The 21,276-nt window shown below is 39.2% G+C and overlaps 1 protein-coding gene across 1 annotated transcript in view; it reads right to left on the bottom strand.

The window, feature by feature from the left end:
• Window positions 1-21,276, bottom strand: part of MARCH8 (membrane-associated ring finger (C3HC4) 8, E3 ubiquitin protein ligase) — a 92,908-nt gene that overhangs the window by 68,722 nt on the left and 2,910 nt on the right. Inside the window, exon 2 of the mRNA XM_008581527.1 lies at window positions 6,301-6,480. Coding sequence (XP_008579749.1) covers window positions 6,301-6,402 — 102 coding nt within the window. The 5' untranslated portion in view covers window positions 6,403-6,480. The remainder of the gene's footprint in view (window positions 1-6,300; window positions 6,481-21,276) is intronic.

Genomic DNA, 21,276 nt, shown 5'->3' on the forward strand with positions numbered 1-21,276 from the left:
AAAAAAAAAAAAAAATTTTTTTTTTTCTTAAGCTTTTTCTCCACCTGGGGGGAAACTGACAGCATTCATAATTTCTTATTCAAAGAGTCAGTTGAAAAAGTAAAATATAGGGCCGGCCCGGTGGTGCACTGCTCCCGCCGAGGGTTCGGATCCCACATACAGACCGGTTCCCGCTCACTGGCTGAGCGAGGCGCGGGAGCAGCACCGAGGGTTGCGGTCCCGTTGCTGGTCCTGGTCCGGTGCGGGGGCGACACTGAGGGTTGCGATCCATTGCCGGACACGGAAAAAGACAAAAAAAAAAAACCTAAAATAATTTATAAAACAAGTTTGAAAAAGAAAAATCTGATTTTCAAAATGTATTATAAAGCTTGAGTATTTATGATCGTGTGGTACTGGTATAAAGATAGGCAAATATATCAAAGAATAAACACACATATATATGCACAAATGATTTAAGGTAATGCAATGGAGATAAGTCTATTGAACAAATACGGCTGGGTCAACTGAATATTCATATACAAAAAAGATGTTGGATATATACTTCACACAATATATCAAAATTAATTCAAAATAGATCATAGACGTGCCTGTAAAACCAAAGCTATAAAACTTCCAGGAGAAATCATAGGAGATATCACTTGCAACCTTAAGTTATTAGGTAAGTATTTCTCAACAGAACACCAGAAATACAATACATAAAAGAAAAAAGGATAAATTTAACTTCACAAAAATTAAAAACTTTTGGTCATCAAAAGACAGTAGAAGAACGAAAAGACAACCTAGACACTGGGAGAAGACACTTGCAAAGTACTGAGAAAAAATGCTTGCAGATACGCACATACCTGATAAAGGACTTATATCTAAAATATATAGACAATGATCAAAACACAACAATAAGAAAACCACCAAATTTTTTAAATGAACAGAATTATCCCATCCCACAAACATGTAAAATGAAAAAAATAAAATACAAAATAAATAGACAAAAGATTAAATACTTCAACAAAAAAGATATACAGATGGTAAATAAGCACATGAAAACATGTTCAACATCATTATTAGAGAGGGAAATATAAAGTAAAACCACAATGAAATACTAGTATACACCTATTAGAATGGCTAAAATTAAAGACTGCCCTTACCAAGTGCTGGTGAGGATGTAGAAAAACTGGAAGTCTCATATTCCTGGTAGGAATGTATAATGGTACAATCACTTTGGAAGACAATTTGGCAGTTTCTTAAAAAGTTAAATATACTCTACCATATGATTCCACTCTTTGGTATTTATGCAAGGGAAAGGAAATATAGTCATGTGTCCATAGGTACATGAATGTTCACGACAGCCTTATTTGTAATAGTGAAAAGCTAGAAACAACCCAAATGTCCATCAACAGGAAAACATAAATTGTGGTATTTCCATACAATGGATACTGCTTAGCAAGAAAAGGAGCAAACTATTGTTACATTTGATAACTTGGACGAATCTAAAAAGAATTTAGCTGTGTGAAAGAAGCCAGACAAAAAAAAGAGGACATAATGTATGACTCCATCTGTATAAATCTCTGGAAAATGCAAACTAATCTATAGTGAAAGAAAGCTGATCAATGATTGCTTGACAAGGGGGATGGAGAGGGGTGGGACGGAGAGATTACAAAGGGGCATGAAGAAATTTTGGGGAGTGATAGATAAGTTCATGATCTTCATGTGGAGATAGAAAGCTTCTCGTGCTCTCCTCTCTTCCTCTCCCAAGCAAAGGAAGGTCAGAAATCGTACCAGAAGACTGGGTTGAAGTTGTGCCAGGGAAAGTAGACTTTAAAAAGTGGGGGTGGGGGGGGTGGGGGAGAGGGTGGCTCACCAGAGAAAAATTTATCTTTCAAACAAATCCTGCTGCTCTTCTACTACCTGCCACCTCCACTCGGTGCCATGAATCTCAAAACTGTCAGGTTGCTACCAGGTGCTCAAACTAGTCCCCACACTGAGGTGGGACAGGATAGCTTCTCTTTCTTCCCCAAACCAATCAAAATCCCAACTCTACAAATACATCTGGCTAATGCTCCTTATTTAAACCTTAGAATCTCATCAAATAGATCAATTCTATACTTATTAAATACCTACCTACAGTGGGGTTATATAAAAATGAATCTACAGTGGGGTTATATAAAAAAGAATCTCCCTTCCTGATCTAAAATATTGGACATCATCTTTTCTCTATTCCAAACAAGTTTGTATAGCTTCCTCATACACACCCTGCTATGAACTGAATGTCTGTATCTTCCCCCACCAAAATTCATATGTTGTAACCCTAATCCCCAATTTGATGGTACAGTACTTGGAGAGTGGGCCTCCGGGAGGTAAACAGGTCTGAGGGTGGAGCACTCACAATGGGATTAGTGCTTGCATATGAAGAGAGCTTGCTTCTTCTCTGTCCCCTCCCCACGTGAGGACACGGCAAGAAGGTGGCTGTTTACAAGTCCGAAAGCAGGTCCTCACCAGAATCTAACCATCCTGGCACCCTGATCTTAGACTTCCAGCCTCCAGAACTGTGAGAAATAAATGTTTGTTTTTTAAACCACTCCATCTATGTATTTTGTTACAACAGCCAGAGCAGATTAAAATACACACCAAGAAATTTTGGCCACCTACAGTCCAAATTCAACACTAAAATGAATATTAAACTGGCAGCCCCAAATTGGTGTAAGTGACCACCTTAGACTAGGATTCTATTTAGTTATATTTAAAACTCCATTTGGGGTAACAAGAAAAGACTACCAATTCAAATAAATCTTAAATTTTTCATTGAAAGAAAGAATATGGAAAAAGGTACTTTGAGGTATTCTCTCATTTCCACAAATTGAGTAAAAACTAAAATACTGAAATCCACAAACCATCACTACTCCACGACTACCCAGAGTTGGCATTTCAACCAGTGCTGGACACACTCTTCCCAAAAGCTCAGCAAAACAGAAAAGGTGTAGGGTGACAACACAAATAAATTTTAAAAGAAAACCACAAATAATATCGAGACCTCTTTTAATTTAACGGGACTTTTTTCTACAGTCCACATACTTCAAGAGCTATAATATGATAGATTTGTTTTAAAAAGTTCTTTGTGGAATAATGGAAAGAACAGTGTCCCAGTACAATGACTCAAATTCAAATGAGACTTACTAATTCTTGATTTTAAAAGGATTCTCTACAGTCTTGGGCACAGATTAACTATAAAATAGGAATGCTACAAGAACGTATAAGCAAATGTTTATAAAGCACATTGTAAAGCCAAGAAGAAAGCAGAGAGTCATCCTTGATTCCTCCCTGTCTCTCCCAACCTGCAATCATCAAGCCCAATGGATTAATAAACTAAATATCCCTATCCCCATTATTCCTATCCTAGATGGAGTCACTGGCACTGTCCACGCCATGGCGGAGTCCTGAAAAGAATAGCTTGAGCTGCCCTCTCCGAGTTGGTAAGGCCGCTGGAGGGAGAGCTGCTTGCAGGGCCATGGCTACGAGCACTTGCTTTCGCTGTAAGGATCTCTGCCTCGGCACAGTGGTACTGCTTTTACTTTCTCTTTTGATGTTTTTTTGGTCAGCGTGGCAGTTTCCTGAGTTTCCAAAAGATGCAGAAAATGACACACAAACAGTTATTGTCATAAAATTAGATAGTCCCACCAAAGATCCAGGAAGATTGAACAATTCCAAATTGTCCCTTTTGAGTCAATTAATTATGCCAACAGATGTTTCAAAAACATCGGTCACGATTAATCATGAGCAATTGCCTTTACCAGAGAAATTAATAAATAAAATAAGTCCCCATCCTCTTCCCACCATCTGGGTAAATGGTTACATGGGATATAAAATGAGAAAGGGAAAAATTTGGTACCCTCCCAGGGGACGTCCAAAGTATGATCTAAGTTGGCAAACATAATTTACTGGAGATTGTATTAATGGCAAGAAAATGGTTGGCATTAATGAGAAATTATATGATTGGGATAAATTAAGTATATGGGAATGAAACCATAGAACCCCCTTTACTTGGTGGTGTCCAGTTTTAATAAATCATTAAAAATCAGGTATTGGGATAAAAATATATGCTGTAAAATTATTAAACCTGCAAAATTAGATCTTAGAAGAATAAGAGAGTGCACCTAGTTTTGTGAGGGATGGTGCTGTGCACAAGGACACTTTAACATTTAGATCAAGATTACAGGGCCACAGCCAATGCATAACCTCAAAATGTGCATGATAATGCTGCTCAAATATCCATTGTTCCTTTTCATTCCATTAGAACATAATCATTAGACCCCCATTAGAATTTAAATGTTAGCATTGTTCCTTTTAGCAAATTTGTACTTACATTTAACAATAGTCATAGGTCATATGATAGTACTGTCTATCACTTTGTAACCGCAATAGCTTCCACCCTGTTAACAGGGTAGATATTAACCACAGCTTGCCAACAGGAAAAGGTCACAGGTTAACTTCAGGACAATGAGAAGATGGTCCCGATCTGATAACCTGATACCAAAAGGAGGAAGCACAAACACCTGAGACGTGCTGACAAAAGGAAAAACCTGGCTCCCCCCACCCCAACGTCCTTTTTGAATTATTGACTCAAGCTTGCTGATGTAATAAAAATAGTACCCAAAGCCCCCCTACAGAGCTGTAAATTTAAATAAAAGGCATTGTCTCATGCTCTACTGGGCTCCAGCTCCAAAGCACTGCCAGCCCGCAGAGAGAGAATGTGCATAGTGATGCATTGAGGTCTCCGCCTGTGTTTGTTATTTTCGTCGACCCTCTCCATCCCTTTTCAGGTACCCACCCCTCACTGAAGCTGGACTTCAGCAAGTCACCATCACCTTTGCCCTAGGCCAAGGATCTGCAGGGATAAGCCTGTGAGCCAAATCCAGCCTACTATCTATTTTTATAAACAAAATTTTACTGGAACACAGTCATGTCCATACATAGTCTTTGGGCAACTTCACACTACAATGGAAAGGTTGAGCAGCTGTGACTGTGTGGCCTGTAAAATCTAAAATATTTATTATCTGGCCTTTTATAAAAAAATTTTTCCGGGCCGGCCCGGTGGCGCACTGGATAGTGCGCCGCTTGGGAAGCGCGGCGGCGCTCCCGTCCGAGGGTTCGGATCCCACATACAGACCGGCTCCCGCTCACTGGTTGAGCGAGGCGCGGGAGCAGCACCGAGGCTTGCGAGGAAGAGCCCTGGGCTCCGTGGCAGTGAGCAGCGGGCCATGGGCCAGGCAGTGGGCCCTGGGCACCTCATGAGCAAAAGAGAAGAAGGGAGGAAGATGATCTCAGACACAGTAGGCCACAGAAGATCAGGCAAGCATCCAGGACGAAGAGGGGGAGGGCTTCAGAAGCTCGATCTATTTTGTAAATAAATAAATAAAAAATTTTTTCCAAACCTAGGCTAAGTAAGCTATTAAACAATCCTCTGACCAGTCTCCCTACCACTCATTCAATTCACTCTCCAAACTGCAGCCTGAGTGAAAGTTTTAAGGACAAAAATCTGTTCATTCATTTTTGTGCAAAGATAAATCCAACTCCTTAAGGTAACTTCCTGCTAACTTTTCCAAACTCATATCTTGTCATTACACAATTTGACCCTCATGTTCCAGTTATTTTATTTTAATCTCTTCAGACTCACCTTGCTCTAACCTTTGGACCTTCAGCATATAGTATTTCCCCCACCTGGGACACTCTACCTTCCCCCTTTCTCCTAACTAACTGCAGGTCACTATTTCAGTTCTCCATGTAAATGTCATTTTCTCTGGGGAAGTCTCTCCTGACCCCTTGGGCTGGGACTGGGTGGTCCTGAACTTCCTCCATCACTGACCTCATTAGACTCTAATGCATATTTAACTGTCAAGCTAGATCACAAGCTGTACAACAGCAGAGAAAGGCTCTGCGATGTTAACTATGTTACCCCTCGCACCAAGCAGAGCACTTATAAATTTTTGTTTGAATAAATTTATCCTTTGCATCATGTTCTGAGAATCCAAAGAACTTTGCCTCCATGATTTACCAAAGACAATCAGGCAGACCTAACCAATGAAGATAAATAAGTCATTTATAACTGTTTACAAGCAGACTAAGTTTACACCAAAATCTAAATACCGAGAAACCTACCAAAAGATGATTTCTTCTGAGCACAACTATTTATGTGCTTACTAATATATTACCAGAGAAAACCCGGATCTTAGAGCTTAAGTATAGTTCTAGATCATGTTTAATGAAAATTCAATAAAACTAATCAAACCCAAAAAGGTATTGTCTCGTTACCTGTTCTTCCCTCTCCTTTTCTTTGGTCTTACTTCTGTGGACTCTAGCAGCAATGGCATCCTGGGATGGAATGGCAGAGACTTGATGCAGTGGCATGCTCATCCCAGCCTCCTGTCTGGTTGTCTTCTTTACAGAAGAGAGTCTCCACTGGTAGGGTCATTTTGGGCCATGGACTTCAAGCTGAGAGAAAGTGAAGAGAAGAGAAAAATAAAGTTTCACTTTGAAACCCTTCCTGAAGATTAGGGTCCACAAAACAAAGAATATCAAGTCTATATAAATAACAAATTAGAACTAGTAGCCATTAATATGAGTACCTAAAGGCTATTATATCTCAGCCTGTTACAATTAACCATGAAGCTGGTGGATGATGGAGCCTATAAAAACTAAACAAGAAAACATACAAACAAAAAAACCCCCTAATTTCTTATCCCCCTGAAGAGTGTTGAGGGGGTCACTTGCTTAGCTTTCTGTGGATTCCATGAGAAGCAAGTTAGCCTTACCCTATACTGACTGCCTGAGGGTACTAACCCAGCCCCTTGCTATAGATGAGATGCCCGCCAACCTCACTGAGGCTTAATCCCCACTGTTAACTGCTGAGGGTGGGAAATCCTATTCTGGTGGTTAAAGGGTGGAGTCTTGAAGAAGTGATTAGATTCTGGGTCCCAGTCATAGTAAATGGATTAATAATGGTGGTCAGGGGCGTGGTTCTGAGGGCTTTAAAAGGAGAGCACATGACAGGTTAGTCTCTGCTCCACCATATTCTGCCATGTGAGACCCCTGCATTCCTGTAAAGCCACCACCAAGACCTCACCAGGTGTGTTCCCTAGACTTTGGACTTCCCAGCCTCAGAAACTGTAAGCAATAAATTTCTTTTTCTTATACATTAACCAGTTCCATGTATTTTGTTATAAGCAACAGAAACAGACTAATACACCCCTAGACAGCTAACCAGGCCCCTGGACAGTGTTGTTTGCTACACATGGACTGTGAGCGTGGAGTCAGGGCCAGAAGGAAGAAGCTGCATGTGTCTCTGCATCTGCATGGGTCATATGTGCTGGGCACACAGATAGGCAGGCTATCTCCTAAGCCATGACAGGGTTTTTAATTTTTGGCTTTATTAAATGTTTGCAAAATCAAAATGATATCACTTTAAAACTTGTCCTTGGGAAAAACAGATGATACAGTGGCAAATGTAGGAAAATCATCTATTTTGATGATTTATTATTTATTATTTACTAATACTAAAACAACTAATCCCTGACTTTATTATGAACAAAATTAATGATGTCTAGGCTAGGCAGAAGATCAATGCTAATGTTTTTAGTTTCTTTTTAAAATCATTACCCTTTACAAGCTTTTAATTCTTTTGGTATCAATAATAAACATGCCAATTTACAAGGCTAAGTTCAGCACTCATTTAAATGTCCAAATTACTTCCATTTTCTAATTGCTGTGTTTCTCAAAGTATTGTCTGGAGACTCACGAGACACTTTCTGAGAGTCCACAGGATCAAGCTATTTTTATTATAGTATTGAGATGTTGTCTTTTTTCTCTCATTCTCAAGTGTCTGGTGGTCTTTGTCAGATGTCAAGTGATGTGTGATGTCATCACTCTAACAGGTCATAGAATGTGCTTGTACAAACTTATGTATTAAAATTTTTTCAGGGCCGGCCCGTGGCTCACTCGGGAGAGTGCGGTGCTGATAACACCAAGGCCATGGGTTCGGATCCCATATAGGGATGGCCGGTTCACTCACTTGGGAGAGCGTGGTGCTGACAACACCAAGTCAAGGGTTAAGATCCCCTTACCGGTCATCTTTAAAAAAAAAAATTTTTTTTTTTCAGCTTAGGGCCGGCCCGGTGGCACAATGGAGAGTGCGCCGCTTGGGAGCGCAGCGGCGCTCCCGCCGAGGGTTCGGATCCCATGTGGAGACGGGTTCCCGCTCACTGGCTGAGCGCAGTACGGGCGCGACACTGAGGGTTGTGATCCCGTTACCGGTCAGTAAAAAAAGACAAAAAGGGAAAAAAAAAATTTTTTTTTCAGCTTAAATTTACATAGGTGAAATATTAATAGGTATTATTCAAAAAAAGAAGAGCTCACTGGGTCTTCAATACCTATAAAGAGTACCTGAACCAAAAACTTTAAGAAATGTTCTAGAGGCTGGCCAGTTAGCTCAGATGGGTAGAGACAACACCAAGTTCAAGGGTTCAAATCACTGTACTGGCCAGCTCCCAAAAAAAAAAAAAAGAAAGAAAGAAATATTCTACAGGGAGTTCCTCTACCCTCTTCACAGTCTGTTGCCTAGTTTGCATTGTTGCTTTATGAATATTGCATTAAAGTGGAATTTCTTGCCAAAAAAAAAGTGAAGAAAAACAACTGAGCTAAAACATTTTTCGGATTTCCAAGAGTGAGATTAGCATTTTATATTTATATTCCTATTTATATATAAATAAGTTACAATGACACAAATGCTTGGTCTTCAAAAATGATAGAAAATGAATGTCTAGAGGAAGAATTGTAACATTTTTTTCTCTTTTGAGATAAGATGGGAGCACGTGTAAGAGGCTGGTAGATCAGGTACGTGTATAATCATAGATTAATTTTCCACTGGCTACTTAAGTTTATAACATAGCAGTGTCACCATTTATTATACAAATATTTTTGAAGTTACACTTGTTTTTCATGATCAAGCATTCATCTTGATATAAGCAGCAATCTTTCCTTAAAAATGCTGCCCTTGAGTCCACCTAATGGTAAAATCAGAGGTTAAGAAGTCTAAGTTAAATTGGTATCTATGATCCAAAAGTCTTAACTTTCCAAAAGTCTAGACTCTGTAGGCCAACTTTTGGCAAACTTTTCCTGTAAAGGACAAGATAAATATTGTAGGAGCTGTGGGACAAATCTGTTCCAGCTACTCAACTCTGCCATTATAGCACAAAAGCAGCCATAGACAGTATGTAAATGAATGAGAATAGTTATGTTCTACTAAAACTTTATTTATAAAAACAGGTGGCAGGCTAGATTTGGCCCGCAGGCCTGTTGTTTGCCAAACACTACTCTAAAAGGTTTTCCCCAGGGATGCAGGGGAAGAAACTGTCCTCCCTCAGGTCTCCAACTTGGGTTTTCTATTGTTTTGAACCCAACCAGAAGTCCAAGGAAGCATTCCAGAATGCAAGGAACCATAAAAAGGCTGCCCTCAAGCAAAATAATAGTGTAGCATAAGCTGTCTTTTAGGATTCCAGGCACCTCACCCTTTTCCTTATTTTCTCCTATATTCCCCCAAAGTGCTTAGTGATTGAATTGTATGTTCTCTCTCCCCCTACTGCCCCCACTAAGATATATCAAACTTTGTATACAAAACCAATTAAACACATATTATACACAAGTTTAACATAGTAATGTGTCATGCAGTTTGAATTTAACAGAGGATGCAAGCCTTAAGCCAAAAGAATAAACTGGGGATTTTCATCTATGAAACATATATTGGGGGTGACAAGGAGGGTAAACTGAGGCCTGACAACCCTAAGGTCACATCTGACAAAAAGCCACTTATTCCACCTTTCCCAAAACTCTGCTCTGGACCAAAGGTTAGTGAGGCTGATCCCACCTCTGACAGTGTCACTAACCAAGCAGAGGAGCACCAGGACTCATGAAATGGATGCATTCACACAACTCTCGAATCAACAAGGAACAGGAAAGAACAAGAAACTGGAAGGAATTCACATGTATGAAAAAATAAGCTAAAAGAATATTCTGTTTTCAAAAATCTAGTTTTGTAACAGGTGGATGACAGGTGATAACCAAAAAAAACAGGAAAATTGAGTAGGTGATGTTATTGTCTAGATATTATACATCACTTATTCTACTCCAAGCCTTTGATGAGGATGGCACACGATGGAGCACTGTGTCCAACAAATGGTCTAGATGTTTGCATTCAAGAACATTATACAAGACAAGAGGGACTTACTGCTGAGTTGCCTTACAAACTCTGAGAGATCACAACAGTCTGTGGTGAGCAGTTTTCTCATCACTAATGCATTCAAGTCCCCTGTCACAGATGACAAACTCAGCCTCTTGAAATACTTAGTCAAACTAACCATGACCAGAACTTTGCCACATATCATGCCAATAACTGCCTGTGGTGCTTCTGATATAATCATCATTATTACATCATTGGTACATGCCCATGACAAGGCCTAGAAAGGACTATTTATGCCAGAGAAACAGAAATGCAAGAAGGTTTTAAATTTTTTGCAGAGTTTTGAAGGACCTCCCTCCTTAAAGCCATTAAAGCTACTCTTCTGACATGTGCCCCCACTTCCAGTCAACAGACTTGTAATTTTGCCTGAACAATCCTTCTATGCAGACATATTTAGGATAAAAATAAGTTTATAAACAAACCACAAAACAGACTATGTGAAGGTTCATACGAAAACCATAAAGCAGGTATTGCTCATACTATTTTCTTTGCATACTTCCCACATATCTGTTTTATGCCAATCCAATTAATCTTTAAATTAAGAGCAACAGTTAAACCTCTGCCCTGTGCCTGACAATCCAGGCATGAAGACTTCAATTCCATTAATGCTAACTTGCAACATGCAGCACATCTAATATAAACATCCATATGTAGAAGAACTGAAATGCCAAAGCTGGATGTTTAAGAGTCTGGAAATGGATATTATATGTTCACGGATCAAAAGACTTAATAATATTAAGACAATAATTCTCCCCAAATTGATCTAAAGAGTCAAAGCAATCCTTATCAAAAACCCAGCTAACTTTTTTGCAGACATTTGACAAGCTAATCCTGAAATTCATATGGAAATTCAAGGAATCACAGAATTACTAACACAACCTTGAAAGAGAAGAACAAAGCTGGAGGACTTACACTTCCCAACTTCAAAACTTACTACAAAGGAAGAGTAACAAAGACAGTGTGGTACTGGAATATGCAAGAGGTCTTCAAAAAGTTCATGGAAAGGTTTGAGCTGCCTTGTAACACCAAGGTCATGGGTGCAGATCCCCATACCAGCCAGCCACATAAAAAAAAAATTTTTTTTAAAGGTTTGCATTATCTTTTAATTCCATTTTTCCACAAACTTTTTGAATTGTCCTCATATAGATAAATGGGACAGAATTTAGAGTCCAGAAATAAACCCATTAGCTATGGTCAACTGATTTTCAACAAGGGTGCCAAAACTATTCCATGGGAAAGAATAGTCTTTTCAACAAACAGCTGGGGAAACTGGATAGCCTCATGCAGAAGAATGAATTTGGATCCCTTCCTCACACAAAGAAAAAATAGACAATTACACATCATCTAAATAAAAACTTACATGCATTCAAAGATGCTTCAAGAAAGTGAAAAGACAACCCACAGAACAGAAAAAAATTTTTGCAAATCATGTACCTAATAAGGAACTTATATCTAGAATATATTAAAAAAAACTCTCCAACTCAATATTAAAAGACAAGTAGCCCAATGAAAAATGATTTACTTAACATCATTAGTCATCAGGAAAATGCAAATCAAAACCATGAGATTCAGATAGGAGGTGTTGGGCTTTCTTGGGCTCAGATTACAGGACACATTTCTGAGTCTCAAGCCATTCCCCAAGGTCTCAGGCCCCTCTGCTGGGCCCTTCCCTAGAAAAAGTTACTGTTGTTAGTTAGACCTATTTCCAGCACCAACAAGGGGAAAGTGAGACCTCAGCCTTATGCAAATCCAGTGGCTGGGCATGCTCAACAGAAAGGGCTTATATAACCCTGGTAGCTGGGCATGCTCAGTGGAAGGGAGTTTATCCTTTGAATGACCTTCCACTAGGGGTGCTAAAGAGAATTGACTATTCTTGAATATGTCTGGTGCATGTGACAGAATTTTACAAATGAACCTTCTCCCAAAGGAGACCAACTGAGCATGTGCAAGACTATGTTACATAACTGGGAACCACCCCCTTAATTGAATATTCATTAGATAGCAGAACTATAAAAACCAAATCCCAGCAGAAGGCAGGGTTGTTGCTCACCTTCCTGGGGCCAACCCACACTTCACCAGCTGAGGTGTGTGTGCTTTACTTCTCTGTATTAAGTTTACTTTTAGCAGGGGGCTGCTCACTCTCTTAAGCCCTCTGCACTCCGTTCTAAACTTTAAGTGTGTATTTCTTATTTTTGTATTAAACTTGGTTTGGGACTGCTCAGTCTCTGGAGCTAGGCCACACTCTCTGTGTGGAACTTGTATTTCTTATCTGTTACATTAAACCTGTTCTCACTTTCTCCTGTGACTCTGCTCTTGAGTTCTTTCCTGTGGCAGAGTCAAGAAACTGGTAAGAGGACGTAGTGGGTTGAGGCTGACTACTGGACTTCCCAGATCCTTCCGCCGGCATAAAGATATCACTTTATGTCCATAACTAAAGACTAATAACAAGTGTTGGCAAAAATGTGGTCAGACTGAAACCCTTGTATGCTGCTGGTGGAAATGTAAGCAGCTGCTTTGGAAAATAATCCGGCTCTTCCTCAAAATGTTAAATATGTTACCATATGACCCAGGAAATTCACTCCTAAGGTATACATACCAAAGGGAAATAAAAACATTTGTCCACAAAAAAACATGTCACTAATGTTCATACCACATTACTTGTAACAGCCAAAAAGTGGAAACAACGCAAGTATCCATCAACTGGTAAATGGATAAATACAATTGGTATATCCATTCAATGGAACTCTATTCAGCAATAAAAAGAGATGAAATACTGATACATGCTGCAAGATGGATGAACCTTGAAAACAGTCTGCTAAGTGAAAGAAGTCAGTTGCAAAGGACCATATATTATATGATGACATTTGTATAAAATGTCCAGAGTAGGTAAATGTATATATAGGCACAGAAAGTAAAGTAGTGGTCGCCAAGGGCTACAGTGGGAATGGGTAAATGGGAGAGGGTGACAGCTAAAAGGGTTTCTTTTTAGGGTAATGAAAATGCTCTAAAATTGACTATGGTGATGACTGTATAACTCCTGAGTATACTAAAATTCATAGAATAATACACTTCAAATCAGTGAATTATAATGTATGTAAACTATATCTCAATAAAGCTATTTAAAAAAAGAATATGGGGCTTCCAGTCAAGATGGTGAAATAGACAGTCCCCAGCATCACTCTTTCCCACAAACAACCAATTTACAAGTATAAAAACGCAACAACAGCCAAGCTGGGGTCACTAGAGCTCAGGGGAAGAGAAGGAGAGACCTACAGAGTGCATGAAGGCGGGAGAAGTCACGATGAGAAAAAGAAAAAACTACTTGGAGCGTTTCAGGCCATGGCTGCTTTAAAGACGGAGCTACTGAGCACACGGAGCAGGAGCCAGAAGAAGCCACAGTTGTGCCCTTCAGATGGAGTTGCTTGGAGGCAGCAGGGAAGAAGAGGGCCTTGGTGACACCCAGACCAGCAAGACCACTAAATAGGGTTCCCGTGGACCCACAAAGAAGCAAGGAGGCACAACAACTGAAAAAAAGGAGCCACTCAGAGGCCAGTGTGTCATCACAAGGGACCAGCGCACAGCTTGTCCCATGGGAAGTGTTTGCAGCATGGGCGGTGGGGGAGATGGGCCCGCCAGGGGAACACTAGGGCACAGCAAGGACAGATGACTGGCACCCAATCAGTGCAGGACCATTCAGAGGAGACTGGTCAGGAATACAGAATTGCATGGGGTGCAGTTTGATGAAAAGACTCAGGCCCAGATCAGAATTTCTACACAACCCAGGTGCACCAGGTCACCAGAGAGCTGGAATTACCTATAAGGTCAACCATTAAAACCTGAGCTGCACAAAAAGCTTTCCCTAAAGAAACAGCAGCAGAGCAGCAATTTAGTTCAATCACACAGCTCAAATACTGGTCCCCACAGGAATTTCCCCCATTTTAGAAGTAAACAAAGGACAAAAAATTAGTTCCGGCCCCAACGGGGTCCTGAGGTATGGAGCTAGGTCCCCCCGACCCCCGCCGCCAATGAGGCACACCGCCAGCACCAAGGAGCATGCCCAAAACATCACCTCCGTGTGGGTGGCCCACCATAGCCACCACAATAACCACAGCTGCTGCAGAAGTGGCTAGACACCACAACCACCACACAGATGGTCTGCCAGCCATTGGAGTGCATTGACACAAGGAGAGTCATCAGCAGAGACCAAAGAAAAGAAGAGGATGTCTTTCTCCACAAAGTCCATTCCAAAGTTACAGAAAAAGCATCTGCTCTGCGTAATATTGGGGGACCTGAACACACCTCTCAGCAATGGACAGATTATCTAGGCAACAAATCAACAGAGCAACCATTGCTCTTTCAGGAGAGAAGAAACCTAGTGTTATCAGAGGTGGCAGAGAGGGATAGGGAGAGTTAGAACAAGGGGCATAAAGAATAAGTATGATTTATAATAATATATAGGCTAGTAATATTGATTTGATCAACATGTCAATGTTGAACCCCCAAAATATGTCTAATCAAATACGATTCAATAAAAATTTAAAAAATAAATAAAATAAAAAATTTTAAAAATATGGATATAATTAAAGTGGATAACTAACCTAGAGAAAATTTTTATTTTCCTTTGTTCTATTCCTAATGTAATTTATCCAGACTTCATGGAGATGGCCAGTGTTACCCTATCTGACCCCGGTGTTGAGAAAGGCAATAGAAAGAGCACAAAATCACAATCAGAAAAAGTCAAGTCCTGGCTCTAATTGTGTGACGCTGGGCAATATGATCAATTTCTAAACTCTAGTACCCTTGTCTGTAAAAGAGATGGGTAATAATCTCTACTCATTTCACAGGATTACTGTGAAGATCAAGTAACACTGTGTCCACGTGCACAAATGTAAGGGCTTCTAACCGGAGCACATCTGCCATCAGGCTCTCCCAGGCATTCGCAGTGATTCCTCTCACTGCACCACAAAGGCTCTTTGTCTGCTTTGTCTTTCCAGTCCTATTTTCTGTCCCCCTGTGCCTCAGTCCAACACAAGATTTATACAACTGGGCCCTCAAATCCTCTCTGACATTCATTTAGACCTCTAGGCAGCTTGACTATGAGGAGAACATCAAGGCTGACAATGCCATCCCTAATAAAGAGAGTGAGAGGAAGGACTGATCTCAAAGACAACTAGTGTGGCTTTAGATGGTCAAGATAAATGAAGGATTGTGCCCATTCCAGCAACAATGTTGTAGACAAATACAGCTGACAAAGTGGGAGCCATGAGGAGACAATGATGCCAGTCACAGCCTCCCTGAGGAACGGTCACCCCAGGAATGGTCCAAATGCCTCCCCACACCCTTGTTCACAGAGTGGCAGGCTCCAGCAGCACCTGCTCCTCCTCTTGTGAGTTGTATCTTAACATCCTGACTAGTGCTGTTAGAATAAACAACTTTAAGTTAAACCTGTCTTTATCAGAAGTATATTTCATATAAAAAATAAAAAGCCTGTGCACAGCTGCTAGCAGATACAGAAAAAGAAAAAGCAGCAAGGAGTGAGATCAGTTGTAGATACCAGCATTGAACTGTGGGCCAGATTCAGAGCAGTGGATGTGGAGAGCAGAGAGACCATTTGAAAAGGAGGACTAACTAGTAAGGGGTCCAAACCGTTCCCTGGTTTCTGGCTATACATTCATACAGGACGCACAAAGGAGTGTGGGGAGAGAGGTGAGCTCACTGTGGACACACTAAGCTTCACCTGCCTGTGGGAAACTCAAGATATGTTTATAATGCAGACTGAGAGTCACCAGCATATCGTGACACCTGAACATACAGGAATAGAATTTGTTTTTCAAAGAAAACCTGTAGATCAGTCACTTCTGTCATTAGATGCTACAAACCAAATAATAAAATCTGACATCAATACAGAATTTTAAAATCTTTTAGAAAGCAGCAATGGAAAAATCCCTAACATTAAAAAACATTTATCTTCAAGCCAAAATTTGACATGGTCATATGGCAAAACTCTTAGAGGCATTCTAATTAAACTAAAAAGCAAAATAAGCACATCATCTCTGTTATTTTTTTAACATATGATCCTGCTAATGTAATAAGACCTAAAAGTAAAAGAATTTCATAGTACAATGGGAAAACTAAAGTTCAAAGGAATTTTCTAAGAACTATTGGAATCAGTTAAATACACAAACATTTGTATAAAATCAATAATGTATTCTGGTGTAAGAAATATATATATAAATATATTAATGTAACATTCCCGTATACCAACAAAGCAAAAAAGCATGAAATAGAGATAAATGATATAAAAACTACCTAAGAATTTCAAATGAAAAACATTCAGTGATTTTAGAGTATATTTTAATACTACAAAGATGTGTTCTCCCTAAAACATATATTTAATGTAAATCCAACCAAAGCCTAAGTAAGGCTTTTCATGTGAGAAAATGATCCTGAAGGGATGCATAAGAATAAATAAGCCAATCAAATAAAAATGTTGGGGAAGCAGCAATAGGAAAATGAATTCTGTGAAATATTAAAACATTATAAGGCAACTGTTATTAAACAACTAGGTAAAGGTCCAAGACCGAAAAGAGAGTCCACTGAATTACAGAGAAGAGAGAGACTGAATTATACAGAAGCTATAACAGCCAACGGAGGAAGCAATCCAAAATTATAAGAAAGGAACAAGTTGTTCAACAATAATGTTGAGATAATTTGTTAACATTAACTGGAAGGGGAAAAATATCAATTTAGACTCATTTTATTCATTGAAATAAAATTTTTTTTTTTTTTGTCTTTTTTGTCTTTTTCCGTGTCCAGCAACGGATCGCAACCCTCAGTGTTGCCCCCGTACCGGACCGGGGACCGGCAACGGGATTGCAACCCTCGGCGCCACTCCCGCGCCTCGCTCAGCCAGTGAGCGGGAACCGGTCTGTATGTGGGATCCGAACCCTCGGGCGGGAGCGCCGCCGCACTTCCCAAGCGGCGCACTATCCAGTGCGCCACCGGGCCGGCCCTGAAATAAATTTTGATGGATATAAAAGTTAAATGTAAAAAAGAAACACAGAAAAGCATAATAAAATTCGATTGCAAATTAATATATTAAAGAACTAAAAGGAGAATGACTTTTTAAACATAAAATTTTTAAAAATCACGAAAGAAAAATATTTGTAGATATGACTATACAATTAAAATCAAAATAATATACAGACAAATAAAGGACTGGAAAATATGTGTAGTACACAGGACAGAAAGTCAATATCTTTTTTACAGATGTTAATAGCAATAAATGTTCAAAAAACATTAAAATCCTCACAGATAAAAGGGCAAGGCATACGCACTGCCATTTCACAAATGAGGACGTAAAGCTAGTAAACGAAAGCATGGGCATCACTTAACATCTTAACAATCAAGGAAAGACATCGGCTCAGAGAACCCTTTTTTTTTTCCTCTACAGAATTCTACAAAAATATGGCAAAACCTGTCAATGACCAGTACGTGTTGAGCCTGTGTCGCATAGCCTTCTGGTAGCGTCATAAACTCAGAACGCCCATAGGGGAAACTGCTGAGCAACAGGGCTCAGAAACTGTGGAAAAGCTTACCTTTGTTAAGCTTAGCATGAAAAACATGCCAAAATATCCAAGCCCCAAAATTTGCAACATAACATTGTTTACAACAAAGAAAGACAAAGTAACCTCAATTTCCACAATTTGGGGCAAAGCTAAGTAAAATGTAATATTAATGTAGTTAAAAATGACAAGCAAGTTAAAAATTCAATAGAAGCATTAGAAAATTAAGTCATATAAATTGCCAAGAAAGTAGTACAAAAATACATGACAAATAATAAGAGATAGAAGATAGGATTTGTGGATAAAAGAGTATCTGCTAGGCTGGCTGGTTAGCTCAGTTGGTTAAAGCACGGTGCTGATTAACACCAAGGTCTAGGGTTTGGTCTTTGTTACCAGCCACCTGCCAAAAATAAAAAAGAATATCTCTTTATCAGTCCAGGAATTCCAACATCTGACCCAAAAGGGATCCAGAAAGAAGCAGGAGAGAACACAGAAGGAGGCAAATAATCAAAAATGATACAAGCCCCCACACTGAATGGCCAACCTAGCACATCGAATTTTTTTTTTTTTAAGTCCACACCAAGGTATAAAATTCTAAGACACCAGAGATAAAGGAAAATTTTAGAAAGAAAAATTTCCTAGCTGGGGGAGGAGAGATAGGAGTTCCAAAGGGATATAAATCAAAATGAAATTAGACCTCTCAACAGCACCAAATGGGTCCAAATGACAGAGGCATAATGTCTTCAAAATTCTGAAAGAATACTCCATCATGGAATACTACATCTAGCCAAACTATCGAACAAATGAGAAGCGAGAATAATGGTATATTGAGGCACGAGAGAAGTCAGAAAATAAATTTCCCATGTACCTTTTTAAAGGAGACTCCTGGAAGATACGCTCTAGAGCAAAATAGCTAAATCAAGGATAAGAAAAGCACAGAATGCAGGAAAGAGTCATAACTTCAGAGAGGCACCCAGCAAAAGCTACACAGTAGGCCTACTGAGTACCAGTACAGAGTGGAGTAGACACATGCAATATTTCAGGAGCAGGTTTCCAAAATACGAGAAGTCTCAACAAGGAGGATGGTATGACAGATAACATTACGGAGACCTAAGAAGAACTAAGGATATGTATAAGGAAGATGGGGAGAAGTGAGGTGGGGTATAAAAGAAAGTCAGAAGATATTATCTAATATTTATAAGTCAAGAAATAGGATAAGCATATTATTTGAAAACATGGACGCAACTACCAGAAGAAACAACTATAGGTTACATGCAGCTGCCTCTGGGTAGCAGGACAAGGACTATGGAAGAAGAGAGCAAAGGACTGCTGTTTTTCATCACAGGAGGTTGGGTACTACAATCTCCTAACTACAGTTCTAGAACTCAGGAAACTTAAAAAAAAAAAAAAAAACAAAGACAACTTAGCCTGCTTTTACTTACTTAACAGGAAGACCTGACCTTATATGAACTCCTACGGGGCCAAAACCTGACCAGAACTGATAGGAAGCTACTCATAAACTCTACTAATGCTATTAAGTGTAAATATTATACTTCAATGCAGAAGTAGTAATGTGTTTGATTAAGGGGTGTTACCGCAAGCCTCAATGGGGTATTCAATAATACATAGTATGTGTAGCAGGTTACCTTTCTAAAAACCTGCAAATTGCTAAATTCCAAAATAGTTCCAACCAAAGGGTTTTGAATAAGAGACTTTGGGCTTATATTTCATTTTTCAAAAAACTATGTACATGTATGACTCTCATTCTTTTAATTTTAAAGATATTTTGAACAAATAAATGGAGAGAAAGTATAAGAGAATAACAGGTAGGAAACTCATATGACTTTAAATGGATTAATACCTTTTCCACATATTTTCAAAAAGTAGCATTATACCTGGATCACTATTTAGGTAATAAATAAGGAGGTTCCCTTGTCTTGTTAAAATTTTAAAAAGGGAGAAAACTTCACTTGACTCCTTATCTATATCCTGCTATTGTCCCATCGCTCCTGCTCTTTTAGAAAGAGTTGTCTACACTCACCTTCAACATTTTTTCACTCTCCACACATTCCAACTAACTGCAATCTGGCTTCAGTAAAGTAAGGTCAACAATGCTCTCCATGCTGTCAAGCCTAAAGTACATTTTCCAGCCTACAATGTAGTTATTTGACTTAACACCTTTACTCTCTTTCCCAGTCTCTTCCCAGTCAGAAAATACTCTCTTCTTTTGACTTATGTGACACAACATTCTCCTAATTTCCCTATTTCTCCTTCATAGATCTGTCTCCTGTAGCACATTAAATGTTAAGATTCCTCAAAGCTCCATTTTACCCTCTCTGTTTCTCATTCTGTGCTCCCTTTTCCTGGGTAATCTAATCCCTAACTTTGGCTTTGGTGGTTTTTTGTTTGTTTGGTTTGGTTTGGTTTTTTTTTGACCACCCATGTGGATGTTGTTCAAAAAAAATATTGATAAATCAGACTTCACCAAATTTAAAACTTTTGCATGTTAAAAGACACCTTTAATAAAACTGAAGACAAGCCAAAGACTGGGAAAAAAATATTTGACAATCATATATCTAATAAAAGACTTGTATCCAGAATATGTGAAGAACTCCTACAACTTAAAAGACAAACAGCCTAATTTAAAAATAAGCAAAATATTTTAATAGACATTTTACCAAAGAAGATATATGAATAGCTAATAAGTTCATGACAAGATGATGCAAATTAAAACCACAAGATACTACTGTACCCCCACTAAAATGGCTATAATCAAAAATATTACGGGCCAGCCCGGTGGCGCACTGGATAGTGCGCCGCTTGGGAAGCGCGGCGGCGCTCCCGTCCGAGGGTAACTGTTTGATACAGAAAAATCGGAACCCTCACATACTCTATGGATGGTAAAAATGTAAAACAATATAGATACTTTGGAAAGCAGTCTGGAAGTTTCTTAAAAAGTTAAACATAAACATCATACGACCCAGGAATTCCAGTCCTTGGAATACATCCAAGAGAAACAAAAACATACATCTACACAAAGACACATACATGAATGTGTCACAGCAGCATTATTCATAACAGCCAAAAACTGGAAATATTCCAAATGTCTATCAATCAACTAGTGAACAGAAAAAAATGTGGCATATCCACACAATGGAATACTACTCAGCAACTGAAAGGAACAAACCAGTCATACACATTACAACATGGGTGAACCTCAAAACTTATACAAATTGAAAGAAATCAGGCGAAAAAGATTACATATTGTACGATTCTATTTTTATGAAGTGCCTTGAAAAGGAAAATTCATAGAAACAGAAAGCAGATCAGCAGTTGCCTAGTGAATTAACCGCAAATGGACACAAGGAAACTTTTGTGGGCAATGGAAATGTCTCAAACTGGATTATGATGATGGCTGCACAACTCTAAATT

This window comes from Galeopterus variegatus, unplaced genomic scaffold, assembly GCF_000696425.1.
Source record: "Galeopterus variegatus unplaced genomic scaffold, G_variegatus-3.0.2 Scaffold2381, whole genome shotgun sequence".
In the NCBI taxonomy this organism is placed as follows: domain Eukaryota; kingdom Metazoa; phylum Chordata; class Mammalia; order Dermoptera; family Cynocephalidae; genus Galeopterus; species Galeopterus variegatus.